At 44.5% G+C, this 21,774-nt stretch overlaps 1 protein-coding gene across 4 annotated transcripts; it reads left to right on the top strand.

Annotated features, from left to right (window-relative positions):
- Positions 1-47: 47 nt before the first annotated feature.
- Positions 48-21,669, top strand: LOC143375481 (uncharacterized). 4 transcript variants are annotated; one of them, XM_076824634.1, is made up of 9 exons: positions 48-471; positions 3,338-3,548; positions 3,637-3,760; positions 3,935-3,980; positions 5,545-5,635; positions 5,766-5,963; positions 6,118-14,371; positions 17,594-20,261; positions 20,292-21,669. In XM_076824634.1, exons 1-7 carry the CDS (start codon positions 326-328, stop codon positions 9,517-9,519), a joined length of 4,218 nt encoding a protein of 1,405 aa, XP_076680749.1. In that variant the 5' UTR covers positions 48-325; the 3' UTR covers positions 9,520-14,371; positions 17,594-20,261; positions 20,292-21,669. The 4 variants fall into 4 exon arrangements, with proteins under 4 accessions (XP_076680749.1, XP_076680748.1, XP_076680750.1 ...); XM_076824633.1 differs by having other exon boundaries at positions 17,594-21,669; XM_076824635.1 differs by having other exon boundaries at positions 6,118-8,991; positions 17,594-21,669.
- Positions 21,670-21,774: the final 105 nt, after the last annotated feature.

The following is a 21,774-nucleotide window of genomic DNA, read 5'->3' on the forward strand; positions in this document are numbered from 1 at the left end:
GCTGAACGTGATTTGCAAGTTACTCGCCCAGCAGCGAGCGGCGAGTAATAATTTTGTATAAAGCGGAGTAAACTATCCGCGGAGAAATATCAAGATCTAAAAGAGAAGGAAAGGGAATCGCGTTTCCTGCCGATTAATGTGCGATTATGGTTCATTGTGAAAAGTTCCGCGAGCATGAACGTGGAGTGGAGTTTCCGGTTAGCGTAGTGACGTGAAGTTTCCAACGTGTCGCCGTTGTGCGTTGTGTGTGCTCGCCGCCGCCGCCGCCGCCGTCGCGACCGCCGTGAAGTGCGCATCGTTAGTACCGAGTTGTGTGTACATATAAATGGCGGCTGACGAAAAATGGTACTTTACGAAAGAACAGCTTATAAACACACCGAGCAGAAGATGCGGCATCGACGCGGATAAGGAACTGAGCTACCGGCAGCAGGCAGCGAATTTCATTCAGGATATGGGACAGCGGCTCGTGGTGTATCCTTTTTAACCAGTGCATGTTCGGTTGCGTGTTTCTCAACCTCCCTTTTCCCCCTTGTCCCCATCGCGCCGTTTCACGCTCATTCTATGCTTTCGCCCCCCAGCTTCCAGCGGTTCCGGGCGACCGTAGGTGCTCGCGCGATTGTGCTCCTCTTACGTAACGATCCTCTAATAATTCCGATTCCGGGGTAAACGTGAAATACGTAACGTGTTGTAAACACGAGTGACGTGTGAAGGAGGAGGTCACGCGTCATGATTACGATTCTCCATATTGGACTTGCTTGCGTTACACCGCCGGCGGAGGACGAATTACGGGATTCTTGTGCCATTCGTTGCGCGCGTGTTGGTCGGAAGATGTTGTGGGTGAGTGAGGATGTCGAGCGGAGTTTTGTTGCTTGGAAGGAGGACAGGGAATAGGGTCATGGAAAGGCAGCATTGTTTGCCAAGCCAAGTTTGACAGTAGTACCAACCAAACGCACGGTTTCTGCTGATATTCCTTATGCAAGTATATCTTTTTTTCGTATTTCCAGTCTCTCTCTGTTAACACGATCTTAAAATCGCATTCAACGCTCTGCCTAGCTTACCAATGATTATGTTATCCTACGTCCAACAGGGAAAGCGTCCGCTAACTACCGAGCTAACAAGATTCACGTCGTCGACGTCCCTTCCCGTCGAACACACAATTTAACTTCAGCTTTTGTCTGCCCAAGCTTCATCTTAGACTCTCAAACTGTCGCGCTAATAATGGTCCAATTATTATTAAAACGAACAGCGACGTACTAACTCGATACCATTAATATCTGATCGAGAAACTTTCAAAGTGGAACCTTATATAATATCTTCAGCATCCGGCGTTTTATTTGCTGGATATAAAATCGTTACTGATAAGGCTGCAATTATTTAAGAAGCCTTGCTTCGCAAATGTTTCGTATAGAATGCTTCGGAACGATGGGTACAAATTTAACTGGGTAGCAGATAGGGAATTCAATCCCGGGATCCTGGCTGTTTTTTGGATTCAATTTTTATATTTTTCAGTTGTTTGTAAGGTAATTTACGTTTTTAAAAATTCTCGAAATTCTCGGGATAAGTAACTTGATATATCAAATCCTGGGAGTTTTAGAATCCAATTAAACTCCCTAGTAGCAGGGCTCTCAAGACAAAGCAAAAAGATTCTATTAAATGCAATCCGTAAATTAAACAGTTCGGATATGCAATATTTTTTAAACGCTTCGTGATACAATTTTGCATGATAGTATTGGGAGAAACATAACATATTTTAAGCTAGCGATTTAGAGAAATGAAGAGTCAGAGAAACGAAAAGAAAATATGCATTCTCAGTTTAGAAAAACATCGGTTATTTAGAGCGAGTCTTGTAATTTCAACGAAGCTAATTCGTAAGAAGATATAGCGATGGCATCGGTACCAGAGCTGCTGACCTGTTGAGTTTTCTAGCTAAGGTGCCATTCCACGTCGCGTGCGACGATGTTGCCAAAAAATTGCCTCGGAGAAATCCCACTTTGCGAATCATTCTGCACACATCTTACCATTGTACCTAGAGAAGATTCACGTTTATTAGAACCTTTCTACTTCTTATCGCGAGTTCTATCCGCCGCTTAAATTTGTACCTATTGCTCTGGATTATCCTGCAGGTATTTCCAAAGCGTAGAACGTAGAAACCATCTGTGCTTTTTATAACATTTTTATGTTTCAGATACATGTTTGAATGTCATAAGTATCTTAATTACCATACCAGTTGAGAGAACTTCGACATATTCTTCACGTTACTTTGAATTAGAGATTGACGAGTGTACCTCGAGATTATGATTTTAAGCGGAATTTAATTAGGAGATCGTAGTTCTATTTCTTTCTACTGCGCACGAGTGATGTATGACCATGTATTAAATCCCCGCGCACTGAACAAAGTACATTACCAATGTACAACGCACAGCTTGGCAGTTTCTTCTGTATCAGTTTATATTTTCTTTCCATTGTAACTATTCTAGAATCTTAGGTAATACGCTTTCTTTTTAGTTAGGTAACAAATAATCTGGAAAGATAAAACGTTGATAACATGATAAAAGATAGAAACAGAGAAGATCTTAAGATGAATAAGGAATAGATGAAAGGCAAGAGTATGCACCAACATTATGTGACTTAATTGATCAAGCTTTTTTATATTAATGTAATCTACAGTTTAAATAAAATTTTTTAAATATAATCTACTGTTCCCTCTATTTTCTAATCATACCACTTAATGTAATAATTTAAAAATAATTGTTAAATAATAATAATATTAAGTCTTAACTACATTTGGTATCTCCGTACCTTCTCTTTTTCATTTAACATATCAGTGCATTTAAAGATGTACGTTTCATTGCATCGAACATATTTGCTTCAAAAATTAATTACACACGTTTACTTCGCAAAATTTCTATTTAAAAAGTATCACAAAAATAACTGAGAATAAGTGGTCGGTTTGCAAGAGTATGAGGCAGATATTTTTTATGTAGCTGATACTTTGGTGAGAAGCATTTAATGTAGTAAATCATCTTCCCTGATATTCTCTTTACTTTTACCATAGCGTCTAGCATTAGAAAGCTTGTTGCGCATTTCTGTATTTATTTTACTCGTTCCGTAGTAATATTTCATTCGTGGTACGTTGTAGGCAGGCAGACGAAACAAATATACTCGTTTTAAGTATATTTTAGTAAATAGAGACTGGTATCGGTTTAAAGCGAATGGCACAAGTGTTCCTCGTAATTATTAATAGGGCAAGAATGTAGTTGTCGATGTACAGAAAGAGCATTTACGTAGGCAACGCAGCGTTTTTTTTTCAGCATTTTCCTTAATTACTTGACTACAGATCACAATTATGTATCAACACAGCAATAGTGTACATGCACAGGTTCTACGTATTCCACTCGCTGTCACACTTCCACAGGAATGCAATCGCAGCGGCAGCACTGTTTTTAGCAGCAAAAGTCGAAGAACAGCCGCGCAAGTTAGAACATGTTATCAAAATGGCACACATGTGTCTCCACAGAGATCAGCCCCCACCTGACGTCAGATCTGAGGTGAGACCAAGGACAGAATCACCAGGGGACAATGCTTCCATGGCTGTTAACGATAAATATAATCATTTAAACATGTGTTTATTTGTAGCAATACCTTGAACAAGCTCAGGATCTGGTTTTCAATGAAAACGTCCTACTGCAAACATTGGGGTTTGACGTTGCCATTGATCATCCCCACACACATGTTGTCAGGTGTTGTCAACTAGTTAAAGGTATCTAGATTGTTCTTAAAGACGCTTCGCTTCCTGATATTCTTAATCTTACTTTCGTGAAAAGTATTGCAAGAACGTTAAAGAGACTTGAAAGATATGAATAACGAGAGAAGTTTTAGATCGCGTCATCTTAAAGCCTTGAGTTCTATTAAAGTTTTACCACTTTTTTTACAGCGAGCAAGGACTTAGCCCAGACATCATACTTCATGGCATCTAACAGGTGGCTACACATTATTTCCTAGTATCTCTTACTCTTAGCAGTCTTCTGGTCAAATAGATGCCAGCTGGAGCATATTTCCAAGCTAAGACTGTCAGGCAATAGCCACTGGCGCAACATTCTGACCTGCTTTCAGTTCAGAAAGCAAAGTAAACGTGAAATGAAACTGCAAATAGGATTTACGGCGCACGGGCACGCGGTGCTTTTAGACCTTTCGCGTTGAAAAGAGCAAAGTTGATTAATATTTCTCATTCAGTTAGAGTAGCTTTGAACAATGTTACGATAGGAATGAAATGTGAGATTCTCTTTAGTACGTTAATGTTTACTTTGATTTCACACGTCTTCTGAGTTCTAATACAAATTGTTTAAATGTCGACAGTAACATTTGGGGAGGAATGTTGCGTTGCAGTCGCGGTAATGTCTGATTCTAAAGAGAACGTATGCCAAAGCGAAACGAAGTTTATTTCATAAACTAAGTTCACGATGAGGATTGCTTAATTGAAGGTAAATGAAATATTCTTAAGGACTGATCGTTTTCTCTTACATTACGGTATATTGTCCAATTTTTATTTTTATATTTACATACACTTGTGTTTAAGCTGTAGATGCACAACAAGAATTTGAGCGCGAATGAAATGAATGCGGAAGCAGTGGGGTGATGCGTGAATGTATGAGATATTTAATAATTAAAAGACAAGGACATATAGACGTACCATTAGACTTCATTTTTAATAGTGATCCGGTACGAAGCGGTCACAATCTGATCATAATCTATTCAAATATTTATTCAATAATCCGAAACGTGGGCGAGCTAGAAATATTGAAGTGCATTGGTTCGTTCGATGATCATTGAATAATATTTGAACGGATCATTATTGTGACCCAGTAATTAGTGTAGATCAAGCCTTAGTTTATCTCTGTTGTTCAAGAAGTTCAGGACTCTTACGTATTCTATAAAATTTACAAGACGACTTTTTGTACTTGAAACGATACGTTCTCTCGGATATATGAAGTTCTAGTATTTTGTAACAATTCTAGTAATTTTAGTTTTCTGTTTCTCGCCTTATGTAGAATTTAACGTTGCGATACTTAAAATTCACTCTCATGGGATTATGTTGGGGCAAACTTCGGTAAATTTGTTACGATACAACAGAGTGCTGTAGGGCTTATACTCGTAATTATTTGCGTAGAACTCCGCCGTGCGTAAATTTATTTAGCTGAGTTTAGCTGTACGCGTAGATATTTTTGTGTAGCTCATCGCGAAAAAGATCATTGCATTAACCTGTGCTGGTTTTTTTTGTAACTGTTTTGGAAACGTACTCTTTGGAATTGAATTGCACTTGCAAATGGAAATTGTAATTGGGAAAATGTGCTTAATTATATTCAACGAATCGTAAGAAATTCGTCCTGGTTTTATCCCGATATTACCCATGTTTAATGGAACTTGTACTTTCTTTTTTATAGTACAGTTCTTTTTGCGCCCTGGGTTATATTTCATCGAACAGTCGCTGATTGAAAGCTTTTATCGTTCGCCTGTCAATTTATGGGATGATTTTTTCCTTTTCAGTTTACATTTAACAACGATGTGCCTGCAGTACAAGCCAACAGTAGTTGCCTGTTTCTGCATACATCTTGCGTGCAAATGGTCCAATTGGGAGGTAAATATAAGTCTGTATAAAATTGAATTTGAAAGGGGAAAAAAGCCTTGTAACGCCAGGAACTTTGAACGCGACTCCCAATTGAGAGGAGCAATTTACTAACACTAGCACGGCAATCCTTTGCCTACAGATACCGCAAAGTACGGAAGGGAAGCATTGGTTCTGGTATGTCGACAGGACCGTAACTTCCGAGCTTCTACAAGAGCTTACAGCAGAATTCCTTCATATATTTGATAAATGCCCATCAAGATTAAAAAGGAAAATCATGAGCATATCCGCTAATCAAAGTCCGAACCTCAGTCACCCTAGTTTACCGAATTCACCCTTCGTGAGTATCACCCCTCTCTGTTACACAAAATCTTATACAATTAAATCATCATGCATGACAGAGCAAGTTGAATTCGTTGAAAAGTGAATTGTTACAACGAAGATGAGTACATACAGAATTTACGGGAAGACCTTGTTCCATTTTCCTTCTGTAGGATGCAGAACCCCGTAAAGTACAATCTCCAGCGACGACGGCCGATGGTGGACCTACATTCCATACGAGCCGACCTCACCACACGGAGAAACAAGAAGAGAAGAAACAAATTGCTGCCGCGCCCACGAGGCCTCCTGTCGATTATCGAGAGTATCGAGAGAAGAAGGAACGCGAGCGTTTAGAAAGGGAAAAGGCGGCGGCTCCGACAGCTGCGCCGGCTCACGTATCAGACATCAACAAGCATCATTCGCACCATCACAAGCAAGTGTCCGGCACGAACGTGATGAATAAACACCCGTTGCCTGGGCAGAAGGCGCTCCATCACAATCATCACCACAGACCGGACGTGAAAGTTGGCCAGCCGGTACCGCAGAGGCACTCCAGTAGTCAAGCTAGGGAACCAAATCGCGATCCTAACAGGCAGAGGTTACAGAGGGAGTACAACTCGAGTACCGGCACGAGTAGCAGTAGTACCCTTCATTCTCATAGTCATGCAGTGCCGAAGGAACCGAACCTGGACAATTCCATGACGGACTCCGCGACTCACAGATCGGATGCTGGCGCGCTACAGGAGCCAGTGTCCCACGGGAATATCCAGGAGAAGCTTAGTAATAATAACCACAGTGTGCACAGATTAAGCGGAGTAGAGAATAAGCATCAAGGCCACGACAAGAGGATGTACGATCCCAGGCATAAGCCTGTGGAGCATAGGAAAGACAATGAACAGAAATCATACAAATACCCGGACCCGTCAAGAGTTGAAAGGCAGAGGAAGTCCGACACGTTGGAGCAGAGGTGCGAGGAGGTGAGGAAGCTCATTGAGAAGCCGTTACCTCTGCCGAAGCCTACGCTGGATGTGCCGTACCCCTCGAACACGCAAAAACCGCCTCATCATGCTAAATACAATCAGCCAGAGAAGTTACAAGCCGGTGGCGGTGTAGCGTCGACCGACGGGAAGCTTGCGACCGGCCAGGGCTCGTTTACGCAGGAGAAATCGCCGACCGGCTCCAGTTCAGTCTCGTTACTCGTACAGAAGCCTCTCACTTCGAAGACAGTGTCGAGTCAGCACACGGCTCACGGTGTATCGCAGATATTAAAAGACACGATCAAGAACGGTGGTTCCCAGGCGTCGGGTATCACGTCTTTGAACAACGTGGATGACCCGAAAACGGAGAAACGACCGCGGCACGACGACACGGACAAGGGCTCGTCCGACGTTCAGCAAAGTGTATTGCAAACGCCCCCTGGTAAGCACAAATCGCTGTTCAGTCCAGAGAAAGTGCCGATGCCCCGGGAATCCCACTCCCAGAGGCCTAAATCTAAGCAAAAGACGCCGCCGTCGGCTATAAAAGTTCCTAAGCAAGAACGCGTACCAGATACGTCGATAGGTTTTAATTTAGTGTCGCCTTTCGCGAGCCCGCCGGCCGTGCAGCAGCAGGAGTCGCTGCCGGTTAAACGATCGGCCAGCGACGTTTCCACGACGTCTCACAAGAGGCATCGCGCGGGCAGCGTTAGCGAAGGCGGGCAACCCGCGAAAGTAAAAATAGAGGACACGTCCAGTTTCGAGGCCGTGAAGATGCTCGGCAGGGTGCCTGAGTTGATACAACCGATTAGAGACAATCCATCGTCGAATGGTAGAGCTACCCAGATCGCGAACGACATGAAGCCGCCAGAGCTCATCAAGCCGTTCGACTCCGAACCGATGATGTCGCGCTTCGGCGCGATGGCGCAACAACAGGTCTCGTCGAACCAGCAAGCTCTGACGAACGGCTTGGATGCGAGTGGAGTGAAGCAAGAGTCGCAGGAGTTTCAAATTAAGAAGGAACCTTACAAGACAGACGTGTCGATGAAGATTGAACACCAGCAGACTAAAGGGGAGTACTTATCGCCGCTGAAATCCGCTCAAAGTATAAGTGCCCTGCTCCAGGAGCCTTTAGCACCGATGCCGTCGTTGCTGCAAGGCATGCAGCAGTTCAATCAAGTAACGCACCACCACACTCAACAGGAGCAGTTCCAGCAGCAGCTGCAGCAGCAACAGCAACATCTGCACCATCATCAGCACTCGATACTGCTGACGGACCATCAGGTATCCGTGCAGAATCAATGCTTGTCCCTGCCAATGGTGATCGAGCCCGCGATAGCATCGACCGTGGACATAAGCGCTCTGTCTGGCCCCGTGCAGAGCAGCACAGAGTCCGTAGTCTCCGTGCCCACGTCCACGACGACCTTGACGACCGCTCCCGCCGCGGAAGAGAAGAAGTCGGAGCATCACAAGAGTGAGAAGAAGAAGAAGAAGGAGAAGCACAAGCACAAAGACAAGGACAAGACCAAGGAGAAGCACAAACACAAACACAAGGACAAAGACAAGGAGAAACACCGGGAGAGGGACAAGGAGAAGGCAGAGGAGACCGTGCCCGCCGAGCCCATAAAGATCACCATCCCTAAAGACAAGCTGAACCTGAGCACAGAGTCGACAGGCAGCGCCGGCGGCGGTGCACAGCCGCCCGAGAAGACCAAGTCCCCCCAGAACACCAGCATCAAGATCATTATACCCAAGGAGCGACTGAAGGGCGCCGACAGCGTGTCCAGCTCGCCGGCGCAGTCGGTCGTGCAGGCGCCGCTGAAGATCAAAATCCGCACGGACGGGATCTCGCGGAGTTCCGGGGCGCCGTTCGCCGCTAATAGCTCGAGCGCCGTTGTCCCGGAATTCGCGAACGAGAGCCGGAAGCGCGAGCGCGCGGATACGAAGGAGAGCCCGATGACCAGCGCCCCGGCCACGAAGAAGCAATCGCAGGTGTCGTCGGCAGGCTACGGGCAGCACCGACCTGGCGAACGGCAGAACGGCAGGCACTATAGCTCGGGCAGCAATAACAAGGTACGTGGAGGCGGTAGAGGCGGCCGCCAGTATATCGGGCGCGGTCCACCACCAGCAGGATCGGCGGCCCATTACGGTGCTCCCGGCCAGCGCGACGGCTACTACCAGCAAGACACCTACAATAGTAACAATCCCCGTAATCCCCATCATCCTCATCCACCCACGGCTCGCGGCGATCCGGGCTACTCGAGGGCCGGCCACGTGAATCAGTCGCAGCCGGACTCATACTTCTTCGCCAATTACCCGCCGCCCTCGATGTACAATCCCGCCGGGTACATCTACGACCCCGTGATGTACTACTCGCAGTACCAGCGACAGTACCCGATGTACCCGACGGGCAACGTCATCATGACGCCCGACGGCGCCATTGACACGTCTGTGCCCCCGCCATCCCTGCCGCCGAACATGCGGCAAAGCCAGAGCATGATCGCGGTGGCGTCCGCTCGGCAGGAGTCCAACACGCCGCCGCCACTGCCGAGCGGGCCGCCTCCCAGTTCCTCACCGCCCCCGCCTCCGCCACCGGAGTAATCGCTCGTACGGAGATCCTGTCTTGTAGTGGACTTCAGAGGTAGTTTCCAAAGTAGCGCTAGTAAACGCAGCCACTTCTCGGCCCGTCGTCGTTCCTCTCAGCGATCGCCGTCCTCTCTGTTTGCATTTGTTACAGTTTTTCAATATCTGTGTCTGAAAGGGCCCGCGGCACAGCTGCGAATGGGTTGATTGCAAGCTTCGGAAGAAGGTCGACGCTTTCTTCATTGCTGCGGATAATAGTTTCAGGGAATATCTGCTTTGGAAACAGACGAAGTGTACAATGAAGTTTGGTGGAATGGATCTTGCTATGGACCACTGCTCGTGGGGGCTCAAATAGTTGCTGATTCTTTGTTCAGCTGTTGTCGGGCACGCTGCGAGTTTTGATATATTTTAATTCTTTGAACGCTAATGTAGTTTAATCTTGTAAGAAAGAGCCTGTAAGATCATATTGTTTGCAGAAGGAGTCGTGACAGTGGTCTGTAACGAAATCTGTTTTCAAAGCAATTCTCGAAAACTGCTGACTTCGACTTCTTTGGAGGCAGAGAATCAGCTCTGTCCCAGCTGTGCACACCGCGGATTTCTGCCCACTTTGTATATTGTTGTGCAATATTGTTTTTCTTTTCTTTGGGGCGCATGAAGTGTATAACAGGAGTTGTCCTGCTACTGATTAACACCGATCGATCACCTGTCGTGACATCACGGTTAAAGTAGTACTATTGTTCAAAGAGCTTCTCTTCCCCAAGAGAATGGGAGTAAGAGGAGTTCGCGACGATTCTTTAAAAGCACTTAAACAGTAACGGGGAAAGCGGGAGAGCGAAGTGGCTGAACACACTTTCACCCCTGCCTCTATCCTCTCTTCTCGTCCCTTCCAGTTTGTGAATGGTAGAAGTAGCAGCATGACGTACGATCTCTATCCCCTAGTGTTACAAATTACCACTTCGATCTTTCCACCTTTGTACCTGTAGCGCATCTCCTTTAGAGTAGTTAATGAGTGTGAACCTTCGATAACTAAACGCCAATGGCTCTCGCGGCCCTTGGGGACGATGAAGCAAGCACCGCACCAAGAAGACGACATCGCGAGTCGCCGTGCGAGTTAATAGGATCGCGAACGTTAAAAGTTCCTCGGTTACTCTTCTCTCATCGAATGAAGTTTGAGTCTCGTTTGATTATTGTTTCGAGAAATGCTCTTCACGGTGGGTCCTGGGATTTCACGACTACGATTCCCTTCCCTCCATATCCGCAGGCTTGTGCAACGCGAAAGCATAACTTCTTAGGTGTAGACGCTTCTTACAATGAACTCGTAAAGCGTCCACCAAACGAAGGAAGCAGAGGGATGGAAGGAAGGGAAAAGTTGTTCCGCGAAGCACTGCCAGAAAACAGATGGAAAAGGTAGCTGTTCTGCGCTCAGGGTCAAACGGTCGATAGATTTCACTTAACGAGCGCTGAATCGGGAACAAGAGAGAATAGACCACCTTCAAATTTTGTCTTCTCTTTGTTATGTACGCGGTGGCTCCGGGGTAACAAATTCCTTTGCTGGCAAAGGGTTTCGGAGAAAGGCTAGCGTGCAGAGTGTTGCGTTTACGAAACGGGTAGGCTAAACGAGAAAGAAAAAAACTTACAAAGTTACTTAAAAGAAAGGTGAACTAAACAAAAGCTAATGACACACACACGCACACGTGAAGCATAAACACAGTGTACCGTATGTAGTGAAATGGTGAGAGTGTCTCAGAGTATAAGTGTAATATCTATGTGAATTTCGGCAGTGTACGTATCTGTAAAGGTGTATATGTAATTTCTTTGTTCAGACTAACACGTTGTATCACTTTGTCAATATTTTATGCGCGGATAGTTACGTTAACGAGATCCTTTCCGATCAACCCTTTGCGGTTCCATTAATTGTTTGCGGTCCAAGCTAATTTCGCTTACTCTTACCCTCGCGTTGAAGTCGCTTTAACGCGACGCCGAGCGTCTCAAAGAAAAGGGTATAAGGCATATCGACTCAATTATCATACGACTCAAAGTGAACGCAAAGGGTTACTTCTCGCGGTGATTTATCGCGCGAGGAAACAAGATTGCACGGTAACGATGTACAGTTGATTCTCGTTATAAGCTCGCTTCGACTATGCGTTGTAAGCTCGCCCCCGAGCGTGGAGCCTATAACGAGAATTTACTGTAGTAGTTGAAAGGAATGCGGCTTTTGTACGCGACGTATAGTTTTTAGTTTCTTCGATCCCCTTCGTTTTTATCAATTTTCGCGCAATCGCGACGCAAACTACGGAAGACAATTAAATGACGTTAGAAGCATCGCGAGATCACTGTAAACGAAATCTCTTACGACTGAGGTATCGATGCTAGTATTCGATATAGGCTCACTAACAATTTCGTTTAAGGACCTTTCCTCTTCGACCGCGCTTCACCTCCGAATTAGCACGTGCGCGGGCAACCACTACAGTCTGATTAGTTATGTCTGTCGACCTCTTACCGAAAACGAAACAGGAGAAACGTTCCTGTCTCTCCTACCCCCGTAGTTATACATTTCGTCGAACTGAAGTCGAACGTTTCGAAGATATTTTTCCGCGGCAACGCGCGAACCTATTTTCGACGAATTTTTATCGCACTATTAACGGTGCTCGCCGACGGTTGACAGTAGAAAAGCAAGGAGGGAGAAAACTCGCGAAGGGTGGATCTCGGAGCGGGAAACAGCTTCGTATCGAGTTTCTTACCTCGTTACTGTAACACGGTTCTGCGGAGCGGCCAAAGTTTAGTACGAAGCTCCGAGAACCGGCAAGATCTCCTCTTCGGGGTCCGAGCACCGCCATTAGAGCGAGACACTTCACTTTCGAGCAACTTTATTGCCTCGATATCGAGAAGATTTTATTTTTTACATACTCTTGTACAGTACTTCGAGCTTGATCAACGCGCGTCCGTTTAGTGTACGTAGTTTGTTTTCTCTATATTTTTTTTTCCCCACCCCTTTTATTTATTCGGAGTACCACGACGCGCATAGATTTTTTTTTTATTCTTATCAATGTTATATTCACGTCTTTGACAATATATATATACATACAAGCAACGTAAGGAGAAACGTTGATGTAGAAAGGATCTTATCTCAGGAACGTGTCGAAAGAGAGCGAAAAAGAGATAGAGAGCGCAAGAGAGAGAGAGACAGATAGCGTGATTAATATATTACAGATATATAAGAATGCGTTTATATTTGCACGCGCGAGCGCGTTATTGTGATTGCCATTGTGACGGACAAGAATTTGTCGTGCCGCTAGCGTTAATGGCGCGTCGATGTCATTGTTGTTAATTGTTATAATTATTGTCACAATTAGTACTAGTATTTCGAACTTAGACCATTACATGTGTACTGCGTGATTGTTATGGTCGACGAGCCTCTTTTCCCCTCCCCCGGGCTTCTCAGTGCAAAATTCTGTGCCGTGATTCCTCATCGTCGCTTAATTAATAAAAAGAATATATAAAGAACGCAGGAATTTAGCTTTAGTCGAAGATTCTTTCGCCTATAACGCGCAGGCAAACGGTAGTCGCCTCGCGTCCGGTTCAGCGTAGAAATTTGCACGGGAGGAGGAGTTGTTATCAAAAGACGCACGTCCACTTTTCGAAACGTGTATCCGTGGGCCCGTCCCGGGAGAAGGATCGGCCCGGCGCAGCGAATGTTTATTGTAAAACGACGCGGACTGCTCTAAGCGACGCTTACGATTCAGGAAGAACTCTCGCCTCGATGAACGTCGGTGCGTGCGAATTTCCTTTCAAAGCTGTTCTTCTTTTTTTAATCACTGCCGACGAGCACTTTCGTCGGCAGCGGCCATGAAGCTATAAGAGGATCACGTTGACACGGCCTCGATTAATCAGAACACTAGTGTCTTACTTTAGCGAATTACACGACGCTCGATTCTTCCTGAACGAGCTCGAAGCAACGAATCGAGGGACCCTTTGTCTTGGCCTTAAGCAGCGCTGTAGAGCGAAGGAGGACGCGCGTAGGAGCCGCGCAGGATCCTTCGTGTAAAAGTACAGAACAGAGACATTAGAGAGATCAGCTGGATCGGCCTAGTTAAATTGTGCAATTGTGGCGGTCGTACGAAGACAAAATAATTGCTAAGGTAAATTACGACGTAGGTTTTGTACTCTCCTATAGTGAGAAATTAAAAGGAAAAAAAAGAGATATATATATACACATACATATATATATACACACACAATATATATATATATATAAATATATAATAATAATATTAATGATAAAGCCCCATGCATGTGAGCAGCGATTGATATGAGTGATATATGAAATTTACGAACGTTGAGCAAACCAGAAGAGGGGCACGATAAAAGTAATGTGTAACATTGCGAACACTGCATCAATACTGTACACAATGTATATTATCTATCACTTGTCGCGTACGTTACCTGTTGCTGGTGTGACAAACATCTGCGTTCACAAGACGTGCCTATAGAAAATACACACAGGCCCCTCCGTGTTCGTACGTTTCCAATGAATCTCTCGAGCGGCTGGATCGATTCCCAAAACACCGTAGAATCTTTCCTCTCGCTCGCACGCGTTTCTCGGCGCGCGAGGGGAGAGGTCCGCACGACCGGGGGACGGTGCTAGAGGACACAAGGGCGAGCTCTCCGACCCGTCGCGCTGGTATTTATTTTATGTTCCTTCGGAGAAATATCGTTCGCCAGAAAACGCAGATGCCCACGGCGAGATTAGACCGTCACGTAACCGCGTGTACACGCGCCCAGGGATCGTACGCGTCACGTGTTCGACCAAGAAAAAAAAAAAAAAAAAAAAAAATAAGCATCGCAAATAAACGTTCTGTGGAAACGAAAAGTACCTTAGTGATTATTTTGTCTCTTTCTTAACACAATACCATGCACACATACACGCGCATACGTGGGTGCGGACGAAGTGGCGGCGTGTATGCGCGCGTATGTATGTGTCTACATATACATTTAGATATAATATCGCACACCATATCGCCGCATCTTTTTGTGTACTAACATTATATATCACAGCTACTAGTATGTAATACGAATATCATGTGCGAAAAGTCTGCCCACGCCCCCGCTCCTGTGCACCGCGCGGGAACCAGGCACGGCCTCCGATGCACAGTGGGCAGGGTTTTTCAGACACACGTTATTCCATTTTACTCGCTTGGTGGAGGGGTACTGCGATCGTTTCGCCATTGTTAATCGTTGAACATCGACGCTATTGTTATTGTTGTTGTTGTTATTCGCCATGGATGTGCCGTGTGTGTGCGTGTAATACTGCATGAGCATGCGCGCGGTAGGAAGCTTTCTCTGTGTTGTGTGCATGCGTACCGTTTTTAAGGACACGCTTCAATCTGCGTTTCATTTGATTCCCTTTCGGCAGCGGTGGCACTTTAGCGTGCTCGATCGAGGGGGAGGAGAGAACTGGTCCGGGTTACGTGATCGGGCGACGTTTTCGGTACTCGGATCATTTGTGGCATTCAGAGCAAAAGCGGGCAAACCCAAATTGAGAATAAAAGAATCTTTCCTATTTTATGTGATTAGTAGAGCGTATACATTATTGCTGCTGACTTAATTTCGCAAAAAAAAATGTGGGTAGTCCGTTTTTGTCCGTTTTTTTTTTCGAGTACTGAGATCTGTCGTTTAATGTTTACTCGATTTTCTTCTCAACCATGCACATTCGTTTGTGACGCCTTCGATGTCATATGGTTACTACTTCGTTTAATTCGCTCCGACTGCCAGCTGAATCACGATTCATTTACTCTTGCACGCTCATTTACGTGTTTGTTTTTAAACAATGTTCTTAATGGAGCATAGAACGAACGCGCACTATTCATTCAAACAGCTGCGCAAATGCGATTCGTCTTAGACGTGCGTTAAGGAGTATGCCTTATTTAAGTTTCTTTTAATTAGAAACTTTCATATACAGGGTGGTCCACGTAACGGGCGCACCTCGAATAACTTCCAAAGTATGCGTTGTATGGAAAATTTGTTTGTACAAAAGTTGCATGGTTTCGAGGGGCACATTATGTGCTGAGTGTACTTTTTTTATAGGTGGAGGCGTTTCGGAGATTTCAAGGTCGGCTTCGCTATTTTAATTCGAAAATTAAAAAAATTCTGAAACTTTGTGAATATATAGGGGATTTCCTCCTGATTACAACGCAATTTTTTTGTGCCCAAATTCACTCGGTAAGGGGGTGAAATTAACCCCTGAAAATTCGGCTATATTCCGATTTCGTGTTGTAACTCGCGAACTGTAAGAGATAGAAATAAGTTTCACGACAAAAGTTACTTGTTTTAATTAGATCTATCATTTGGTAAAAAAATTATTTCACAGTTCACGAGTTATAACAGAAAATCGCAAAAATAATCGGATTTTCAGGGGTCAATTACATCCCCTTCGATTGAATTTGGGCAGCAAACAAAAATTCCGTTGTAATCAGGAAGAAATCCCCTACATATTCACAAAGTTTCAGAACTTTTTTGAATTTTCGAGTTCGGGATGTTTCCCTGTGAGCAAAAAAGTATTGCCCTTCATTCAGCCCTAAACCTGATAATTCCCCTCTGTTTCTTGAAAATTTACTTTGCCTTTATCAAATTGGAGATGCAATATCATCGCAATTGTCTACTTCCCATGAAAATGGTATCCACTGATAATTAATTATTAATGCAATCTATTAACCAACGAGGAAACTGCACTCTGAATTGTTTCTGCACCATTCTGCATCATCTTTGGTGATATTGAATCTCCAACTTGATATTACGCAAAGTCAATTTAACTATTAGGAGTAATAAAGGTCAATACTTTTTTTACTCATTTTGGCATAAAAATTATAGGATTCCATTTGGAATACCAAAGTTGACCTTGAAATCCCCGAAACATAAAAAAAGGACACCCTCTACATAATGTGCTCTTACAAACCAAGCAACTCTTGTATAAAAAGAAATTTCATACAACGCATATTTCGGAAGTTATTCGAGGTGTGCAATTTTGTGGACCACCCTGTACAATGAATTTTCAATTGATACTTATATAAAGTAAAAATCAGTGTATTTCACTTATAAATTCTCAGAATATTAGCTTGCAACGAGTAGAGAACAGTATCAGGATTCACAGACCACAAAAAAAGTGGCCGAACAGACTTAAGGGGAGAATACTATTTTATGGGCTAAAAACATAGCAAAATTTAAGATTTTTTTTTTAAGAAACTAGCATTTCGATGCACATGAAATTTGGACCATGTTTGTATGCACCCTTGAAGAAGTTGCAGTTTTTGTTTTATTCATTTTTAATAATAAATATAGGAGTTATGCGTCGTGCCGCGCAAAACTTGTCGTCCGCTGGTGTGCACGATATTTACCTTCCAGGTAACATGAAACAGAAAAATGAAACGGCGTTTTACTTTGTACATATGTAGCTTGAATTTGACGAACCAGAATACCGCTAAGTTCTGTACTTCTTTTGTTATTTAAGAAAATTGCCGCCAAATTGGATAGCAAAAATTAAAGGTTCAGACCTCTCAGTTTAAAAATTCTCCACACTGTTCAATAAATTTTTTTGTTTTTTGCTGGTTCATCAATTTCAAGCTACATTTGTATAAAATAAAACGCCGTTTCATTGTCCTGTTTCAGATTCCCTGGTAGATAAATATCATGCACACCAACGGACGACGAATTTTGCGCGGCGTGACGGTCGATCATGCATAACTACTATATTTATGGTTCGAAATTAATAAAAAAAAATCTACAGCTTCCTCAAACATGCACCAAAACATGGTCCAAATTTCAGACGAATCGAATCGCAGGTTTCTTAAAAAAAAAATCCCAAATTTTGCTACGTTTTTAGCCCAAAGAATAAGGATTCCCCGTTAAAAACAAGCACTACATGTCTCAGAACAATCATTGGCAATATATAGTTACATTTCTCACGATCATGTAATGACCTGGCCAATAGAAAAGAGAGCAGCTTGCGTTCAAGCGAGGCTAATTATGAATTGACCTTGAAAAAAAAATCTGATTTAGAAGTGTTAAGGAGGTACCACAGTTCTGTTTGTATTTTCAGGAGAAACACACGTCTAGCCACCACAAAAGTTCCAGCAAGTTGTCGCAGTCCCAGCAGTCCCACGCGACGTAGTATCCGGACGCTGGCAGAAGAGGATGTCGGTAAAACGTAACGAAATCTTCAGGGAGCCCTCCGAAGTGACCTGCGCGACGTCCACCCGAAACAGGAGAGATCCATCTCGCTTCGCTTCGTCGTCCTTTATCGAAAGCGCGCGGAGGCTTCAAGGAATGCAGCTTTCATCGTCCTCGTTTCTCGCAGTCGTTCCAAATGATCAACAGAGAGAACGGAAAAAGAAGAACGGATCTTCCCGATTTATCTTTCGAGCTTCTCCCCTCCCAACCCGCGAGGGAAAGTCACACGGTGGCCATCCCCGTTCTCCATGCGAATCGCGTCGATGATCAACGAAGGAAGGCGCGGAGGCCTGGCGTCTTGCGTTAGCCGAACCGTCGAGCGATCGGCGACTCAATGCCCTCGAATGGAGGAAAGAAATTCAGAACAAAATATTCTTACTCAGGTTAAATTAGGTACGTGGTAAGTTAAGAGGAATGCAAACTTCGCGACGTCTTTGGTCATTGGATTGCGCGACTGCTCTTCGCTCTATTTCCTATGTCGCTCCTTTTTTATCGGCAGCGTATAGGGATCTCCTTTGGAGAAACCCGCGTCCAATCGACTCTCGCGAAAGAGCACGCCTTATATTTACGTGGCCCTAAAGAGCGCCCGGGGTTCCTCTCGCATCGATGATCTGCGTTACTAAGAACGTCGTTTGTATGTTTATTTCACGCGCAGTTGCTGTCGTTCTTTTATGGTCATTTTATATTGGAGCATCGGTGTTTGATTAGAAAGGACAATGCCTGGAGCTATGAATCGATACTCGGATCGCGAGTGGAACTCCCGAGTTCGCGTCTCGAGGGCCACCACCTTTTACCTCCTTCTTTCTTTTTTTGTCCTTCCATTTGCCGTTCCGTTTAACACGAGGCAACGCGTCGCCAGTTTTTGCTGTTAATGGTAAACCGATCGTTGGTCGATTCGTTAGACAGGGACGTGCTTGAACGTAGAATGTAGGAGTCTGTGTGTCTCGATCGCGAGACAGGCTTGTCTCGATCAATTTCGTTGAGCTCGAAGCGCGAGTGTTTCGCGCGACTTTCATTTCTCTTTTAGCGACGAAGCGCAAGGGACGCGGTCATTCTTTTTCTATCGCCGTTTTAGTGGATCGCCTCGCTCCTCTTGCCTTCGTCATGCATTTAATTACGCCCCGTTCCGTGCCGAGTTTTGATACGCAGCTTTTTTTAATCAGGCGACGTCGCGCGAACAAATTTATCACGTACTTTGCGACTCCTCCGTTCCGATCGAGGCACGCGACACGCGGTTCCGCGGTTTAAACAGTTTAACGTAGCGCCCATGCTCGAGTAGATTCTTGGTCGACCGGCAATTCTCCCGCAGGCTCGTGTGTCCCTGGCAAACGAATCGCTTCGCGCGAAGCGAAACGAGCGTGTTACGCGCAGGGAGGGAGACAGATGGGGGGGAAAGAACACATACAAACTTGGTCCATGTCCAATGATATTTATTCGTGCCGTTTTGTTATGTAAATAGCCGGAAGCTGCATAAAATAGTAAGTAATACGAGTTATACTATCGCCATTTAGTATAAAGGACTTTAGATAAAATAATTAATATTATTGTCAGACTGTAAATAAAATTATTTTGTATGCCAAAATAAACCAAATGAATGACTCGACACGCCAACGGTTTACACAGAATCGCGTTAGACCACCGCACACACACGTCACACACACACACACACACACACGCGCACACCGTACACACCACGCCACGAGAATGATACATATATGAAAGAGAGACACACAATGTGGTACAAGTTACAGTACGCGCCATCGGATGAGAGACTGCGATATAATTATATTAACGAAGCATGCGCATATTTAGCGAGCCACGGGTTAATACGCGACACTGTTCTCCGTAGGTATTATTTTGTTAAGAGAGAGAGAGAGAGAGAGAGAAATCGATCGTAGTGATCATGTAGTTGCGAACGGCCGTGCGTACTGTACCGAAGGGAGCGGATAAAGAAAAAAAAAAAAAGAGTAAAAGACAGAAAACGGAACGAACAGAATGTTATCGCCTTGTTTCCACGGAAAATATTTCGTACCGAGCATTTGTTGCGTTGTATCTCCGACGAAGGGGGCGCGGACGTGTTTGTATCGCGCTCCCGTTCTATAATAATAATCTTAATATTACTATCAATAACGTTAAATAACGATACTTATAATGTAACACCAACAAACGATAAAATAGGTAACAATAAGAACGGAAGAACGTGGTAAAGTGAGAGAGAAAATGATGAACAGTGAGAACGCCTCCGACGTTCGCGAACTTTCGAGGAGGAAGAAGAGGAGGAGGAAAGAAATATACAAAAATTCACGCGTAGCCATCGTTAATAAATTCTCTTCTCGTTATTCTTCTTTCTGTGCATATCGAGGAGTTGCGCCGAGCTCGGGCACACGTGCACGAAGAAATGTATTTATTGATTAATTAAATAAGCTCGACTGTACGAATGTAAAACTTAGGATCGTGGGATGATCGTATTTAACTAATGTCAGAATGCCTTTTGACGCGTTCGTTCGATGAGAGTGAGAGAGTGAGAGAGAGAGAGAGTGAGAGAGAGAGAGAGAGAGAGAAATAAGGGTGTGTTAGCAATAAATGTGTCCAGCGCCCCCTCGGCGCGATAAAATATCGTTCGGTCGTCGTGATCGGCACCGCAGGAATATTTTTCATTCTTATTACGAAATAGGCGAGAACGACGAGCCTATTTTATCGTGCCGACCATACGTATACCTCGTATGTTCCGTGGCCGAGAGTAATCGAAAGTTCTGCTTAGAGAATAGGCGCGTTTAGATCGCGCGATCTTCTTTCCGTTGCAAATTTCTATTCTACGTCATTCGTCATACTATTTTCCATTTTCTTCATCCCACAGAACCGTAGAGACCACCGTTTTCATTTTAGTATTCTCTTGGCTGTGCGGCACAAACGACGTTTATTGCTAATTGTTTGCAATCAGCGGATCATACGTATATCTATTACGCAACTGTCTCACCATTTACCAATTCAGAGCGACACGGCGAACAAGAGCTTCGCGTGGAATCGGATTAGACGGTGCCAGATTACGGCGGTGCGTTCAATCGTCGCCTCGAGCTTTCCGAAGATAGTCGAAACGGACTCGCTCGAAGCCTTTAGAGAAATTTAGTTGTATTCCCGCGAACAAAGGCGGAACAGGGGAAGGGACAGGAGGTGTTTAAGAAAGAGCCGGTTCCGTTTCGTTCTTCGCGAAACGAAAATAAGAGGAACAGAAAATGTACACCAGCTCGATGAAGATCGAGGGAGATTTTTTTTTTCTTTTCTTTTTAAAGAGGCACGGATAGGAGCTGACCGAAAGAACCGTGTCCGCGATGTAAATAAATTTATTCTTAAGGACTTAAACAGAAACGACGATTCGTGGAGAGTGTATACTTATTATTATTATTAATTATTATTATCGTTTGCAAGTCGTGCATTTGTATTTCACGCGCATGCCGATGAAGCTGCGTATCGTGGATACAGGCTCGATCCGAAGGCCCTCAGTCGCGAGAAGGGGGTTGCTCGAGAGAGTTAATTGCGCAAGAAAACAAAAAATAGAGAAGAAAAGGTAAATATCACTTGAAAGGCGAAAGTGGCTCGGACCATTGCGAGGTCCATTTCGAAGCGGGACATTTTCCAGTGTCCCTTCGGATAGGACGCATTACTGTACTGGCGGGGCAGGTTCACGTCCCTTTCCACGGGAATCGGTGCACCTCCTTTTATCCAGTCACGGGTGCAATTGTTATTACCATTGATGAGGGTATCGCTCCTGGCGTGCGTATTTAGATTTTTAGAGAGAGATATTTAAAGGAAACGCGCAAAACCTTTCTTTGTTTATTCACGACTGACGATCTTTGGGATCGAGCCGAGTTTGCCTAGGTTCAGGCGGCGTTGAAAAAGAAGTTATCCTCAATAAAGAGAGAAGCAAAAGAATGACTAAAACAAGCATCTCACGGTCTTCGTTATTAATCTCACACCCTCTGCGTCCGCGCGGTATTCTCCAGTTTTGCGACGCCAAAGATGTACAATTCTTTTCACAGCTTTATTTATTTG

Source organism: Andrena cerasifolii, chromosome 12 (assembly GCF_050908995.1).
Source record: "Andrena cerasifolii isolate SP2316 chromosome 12, iyAndCera1_principal, whole genome shotgun sequence".
NCBI lineage: Eukaryota > Metazoa > Arthropoda > Insecta > Hymenoptera > Andrenidae > Andrena > Andrena cerasifolii.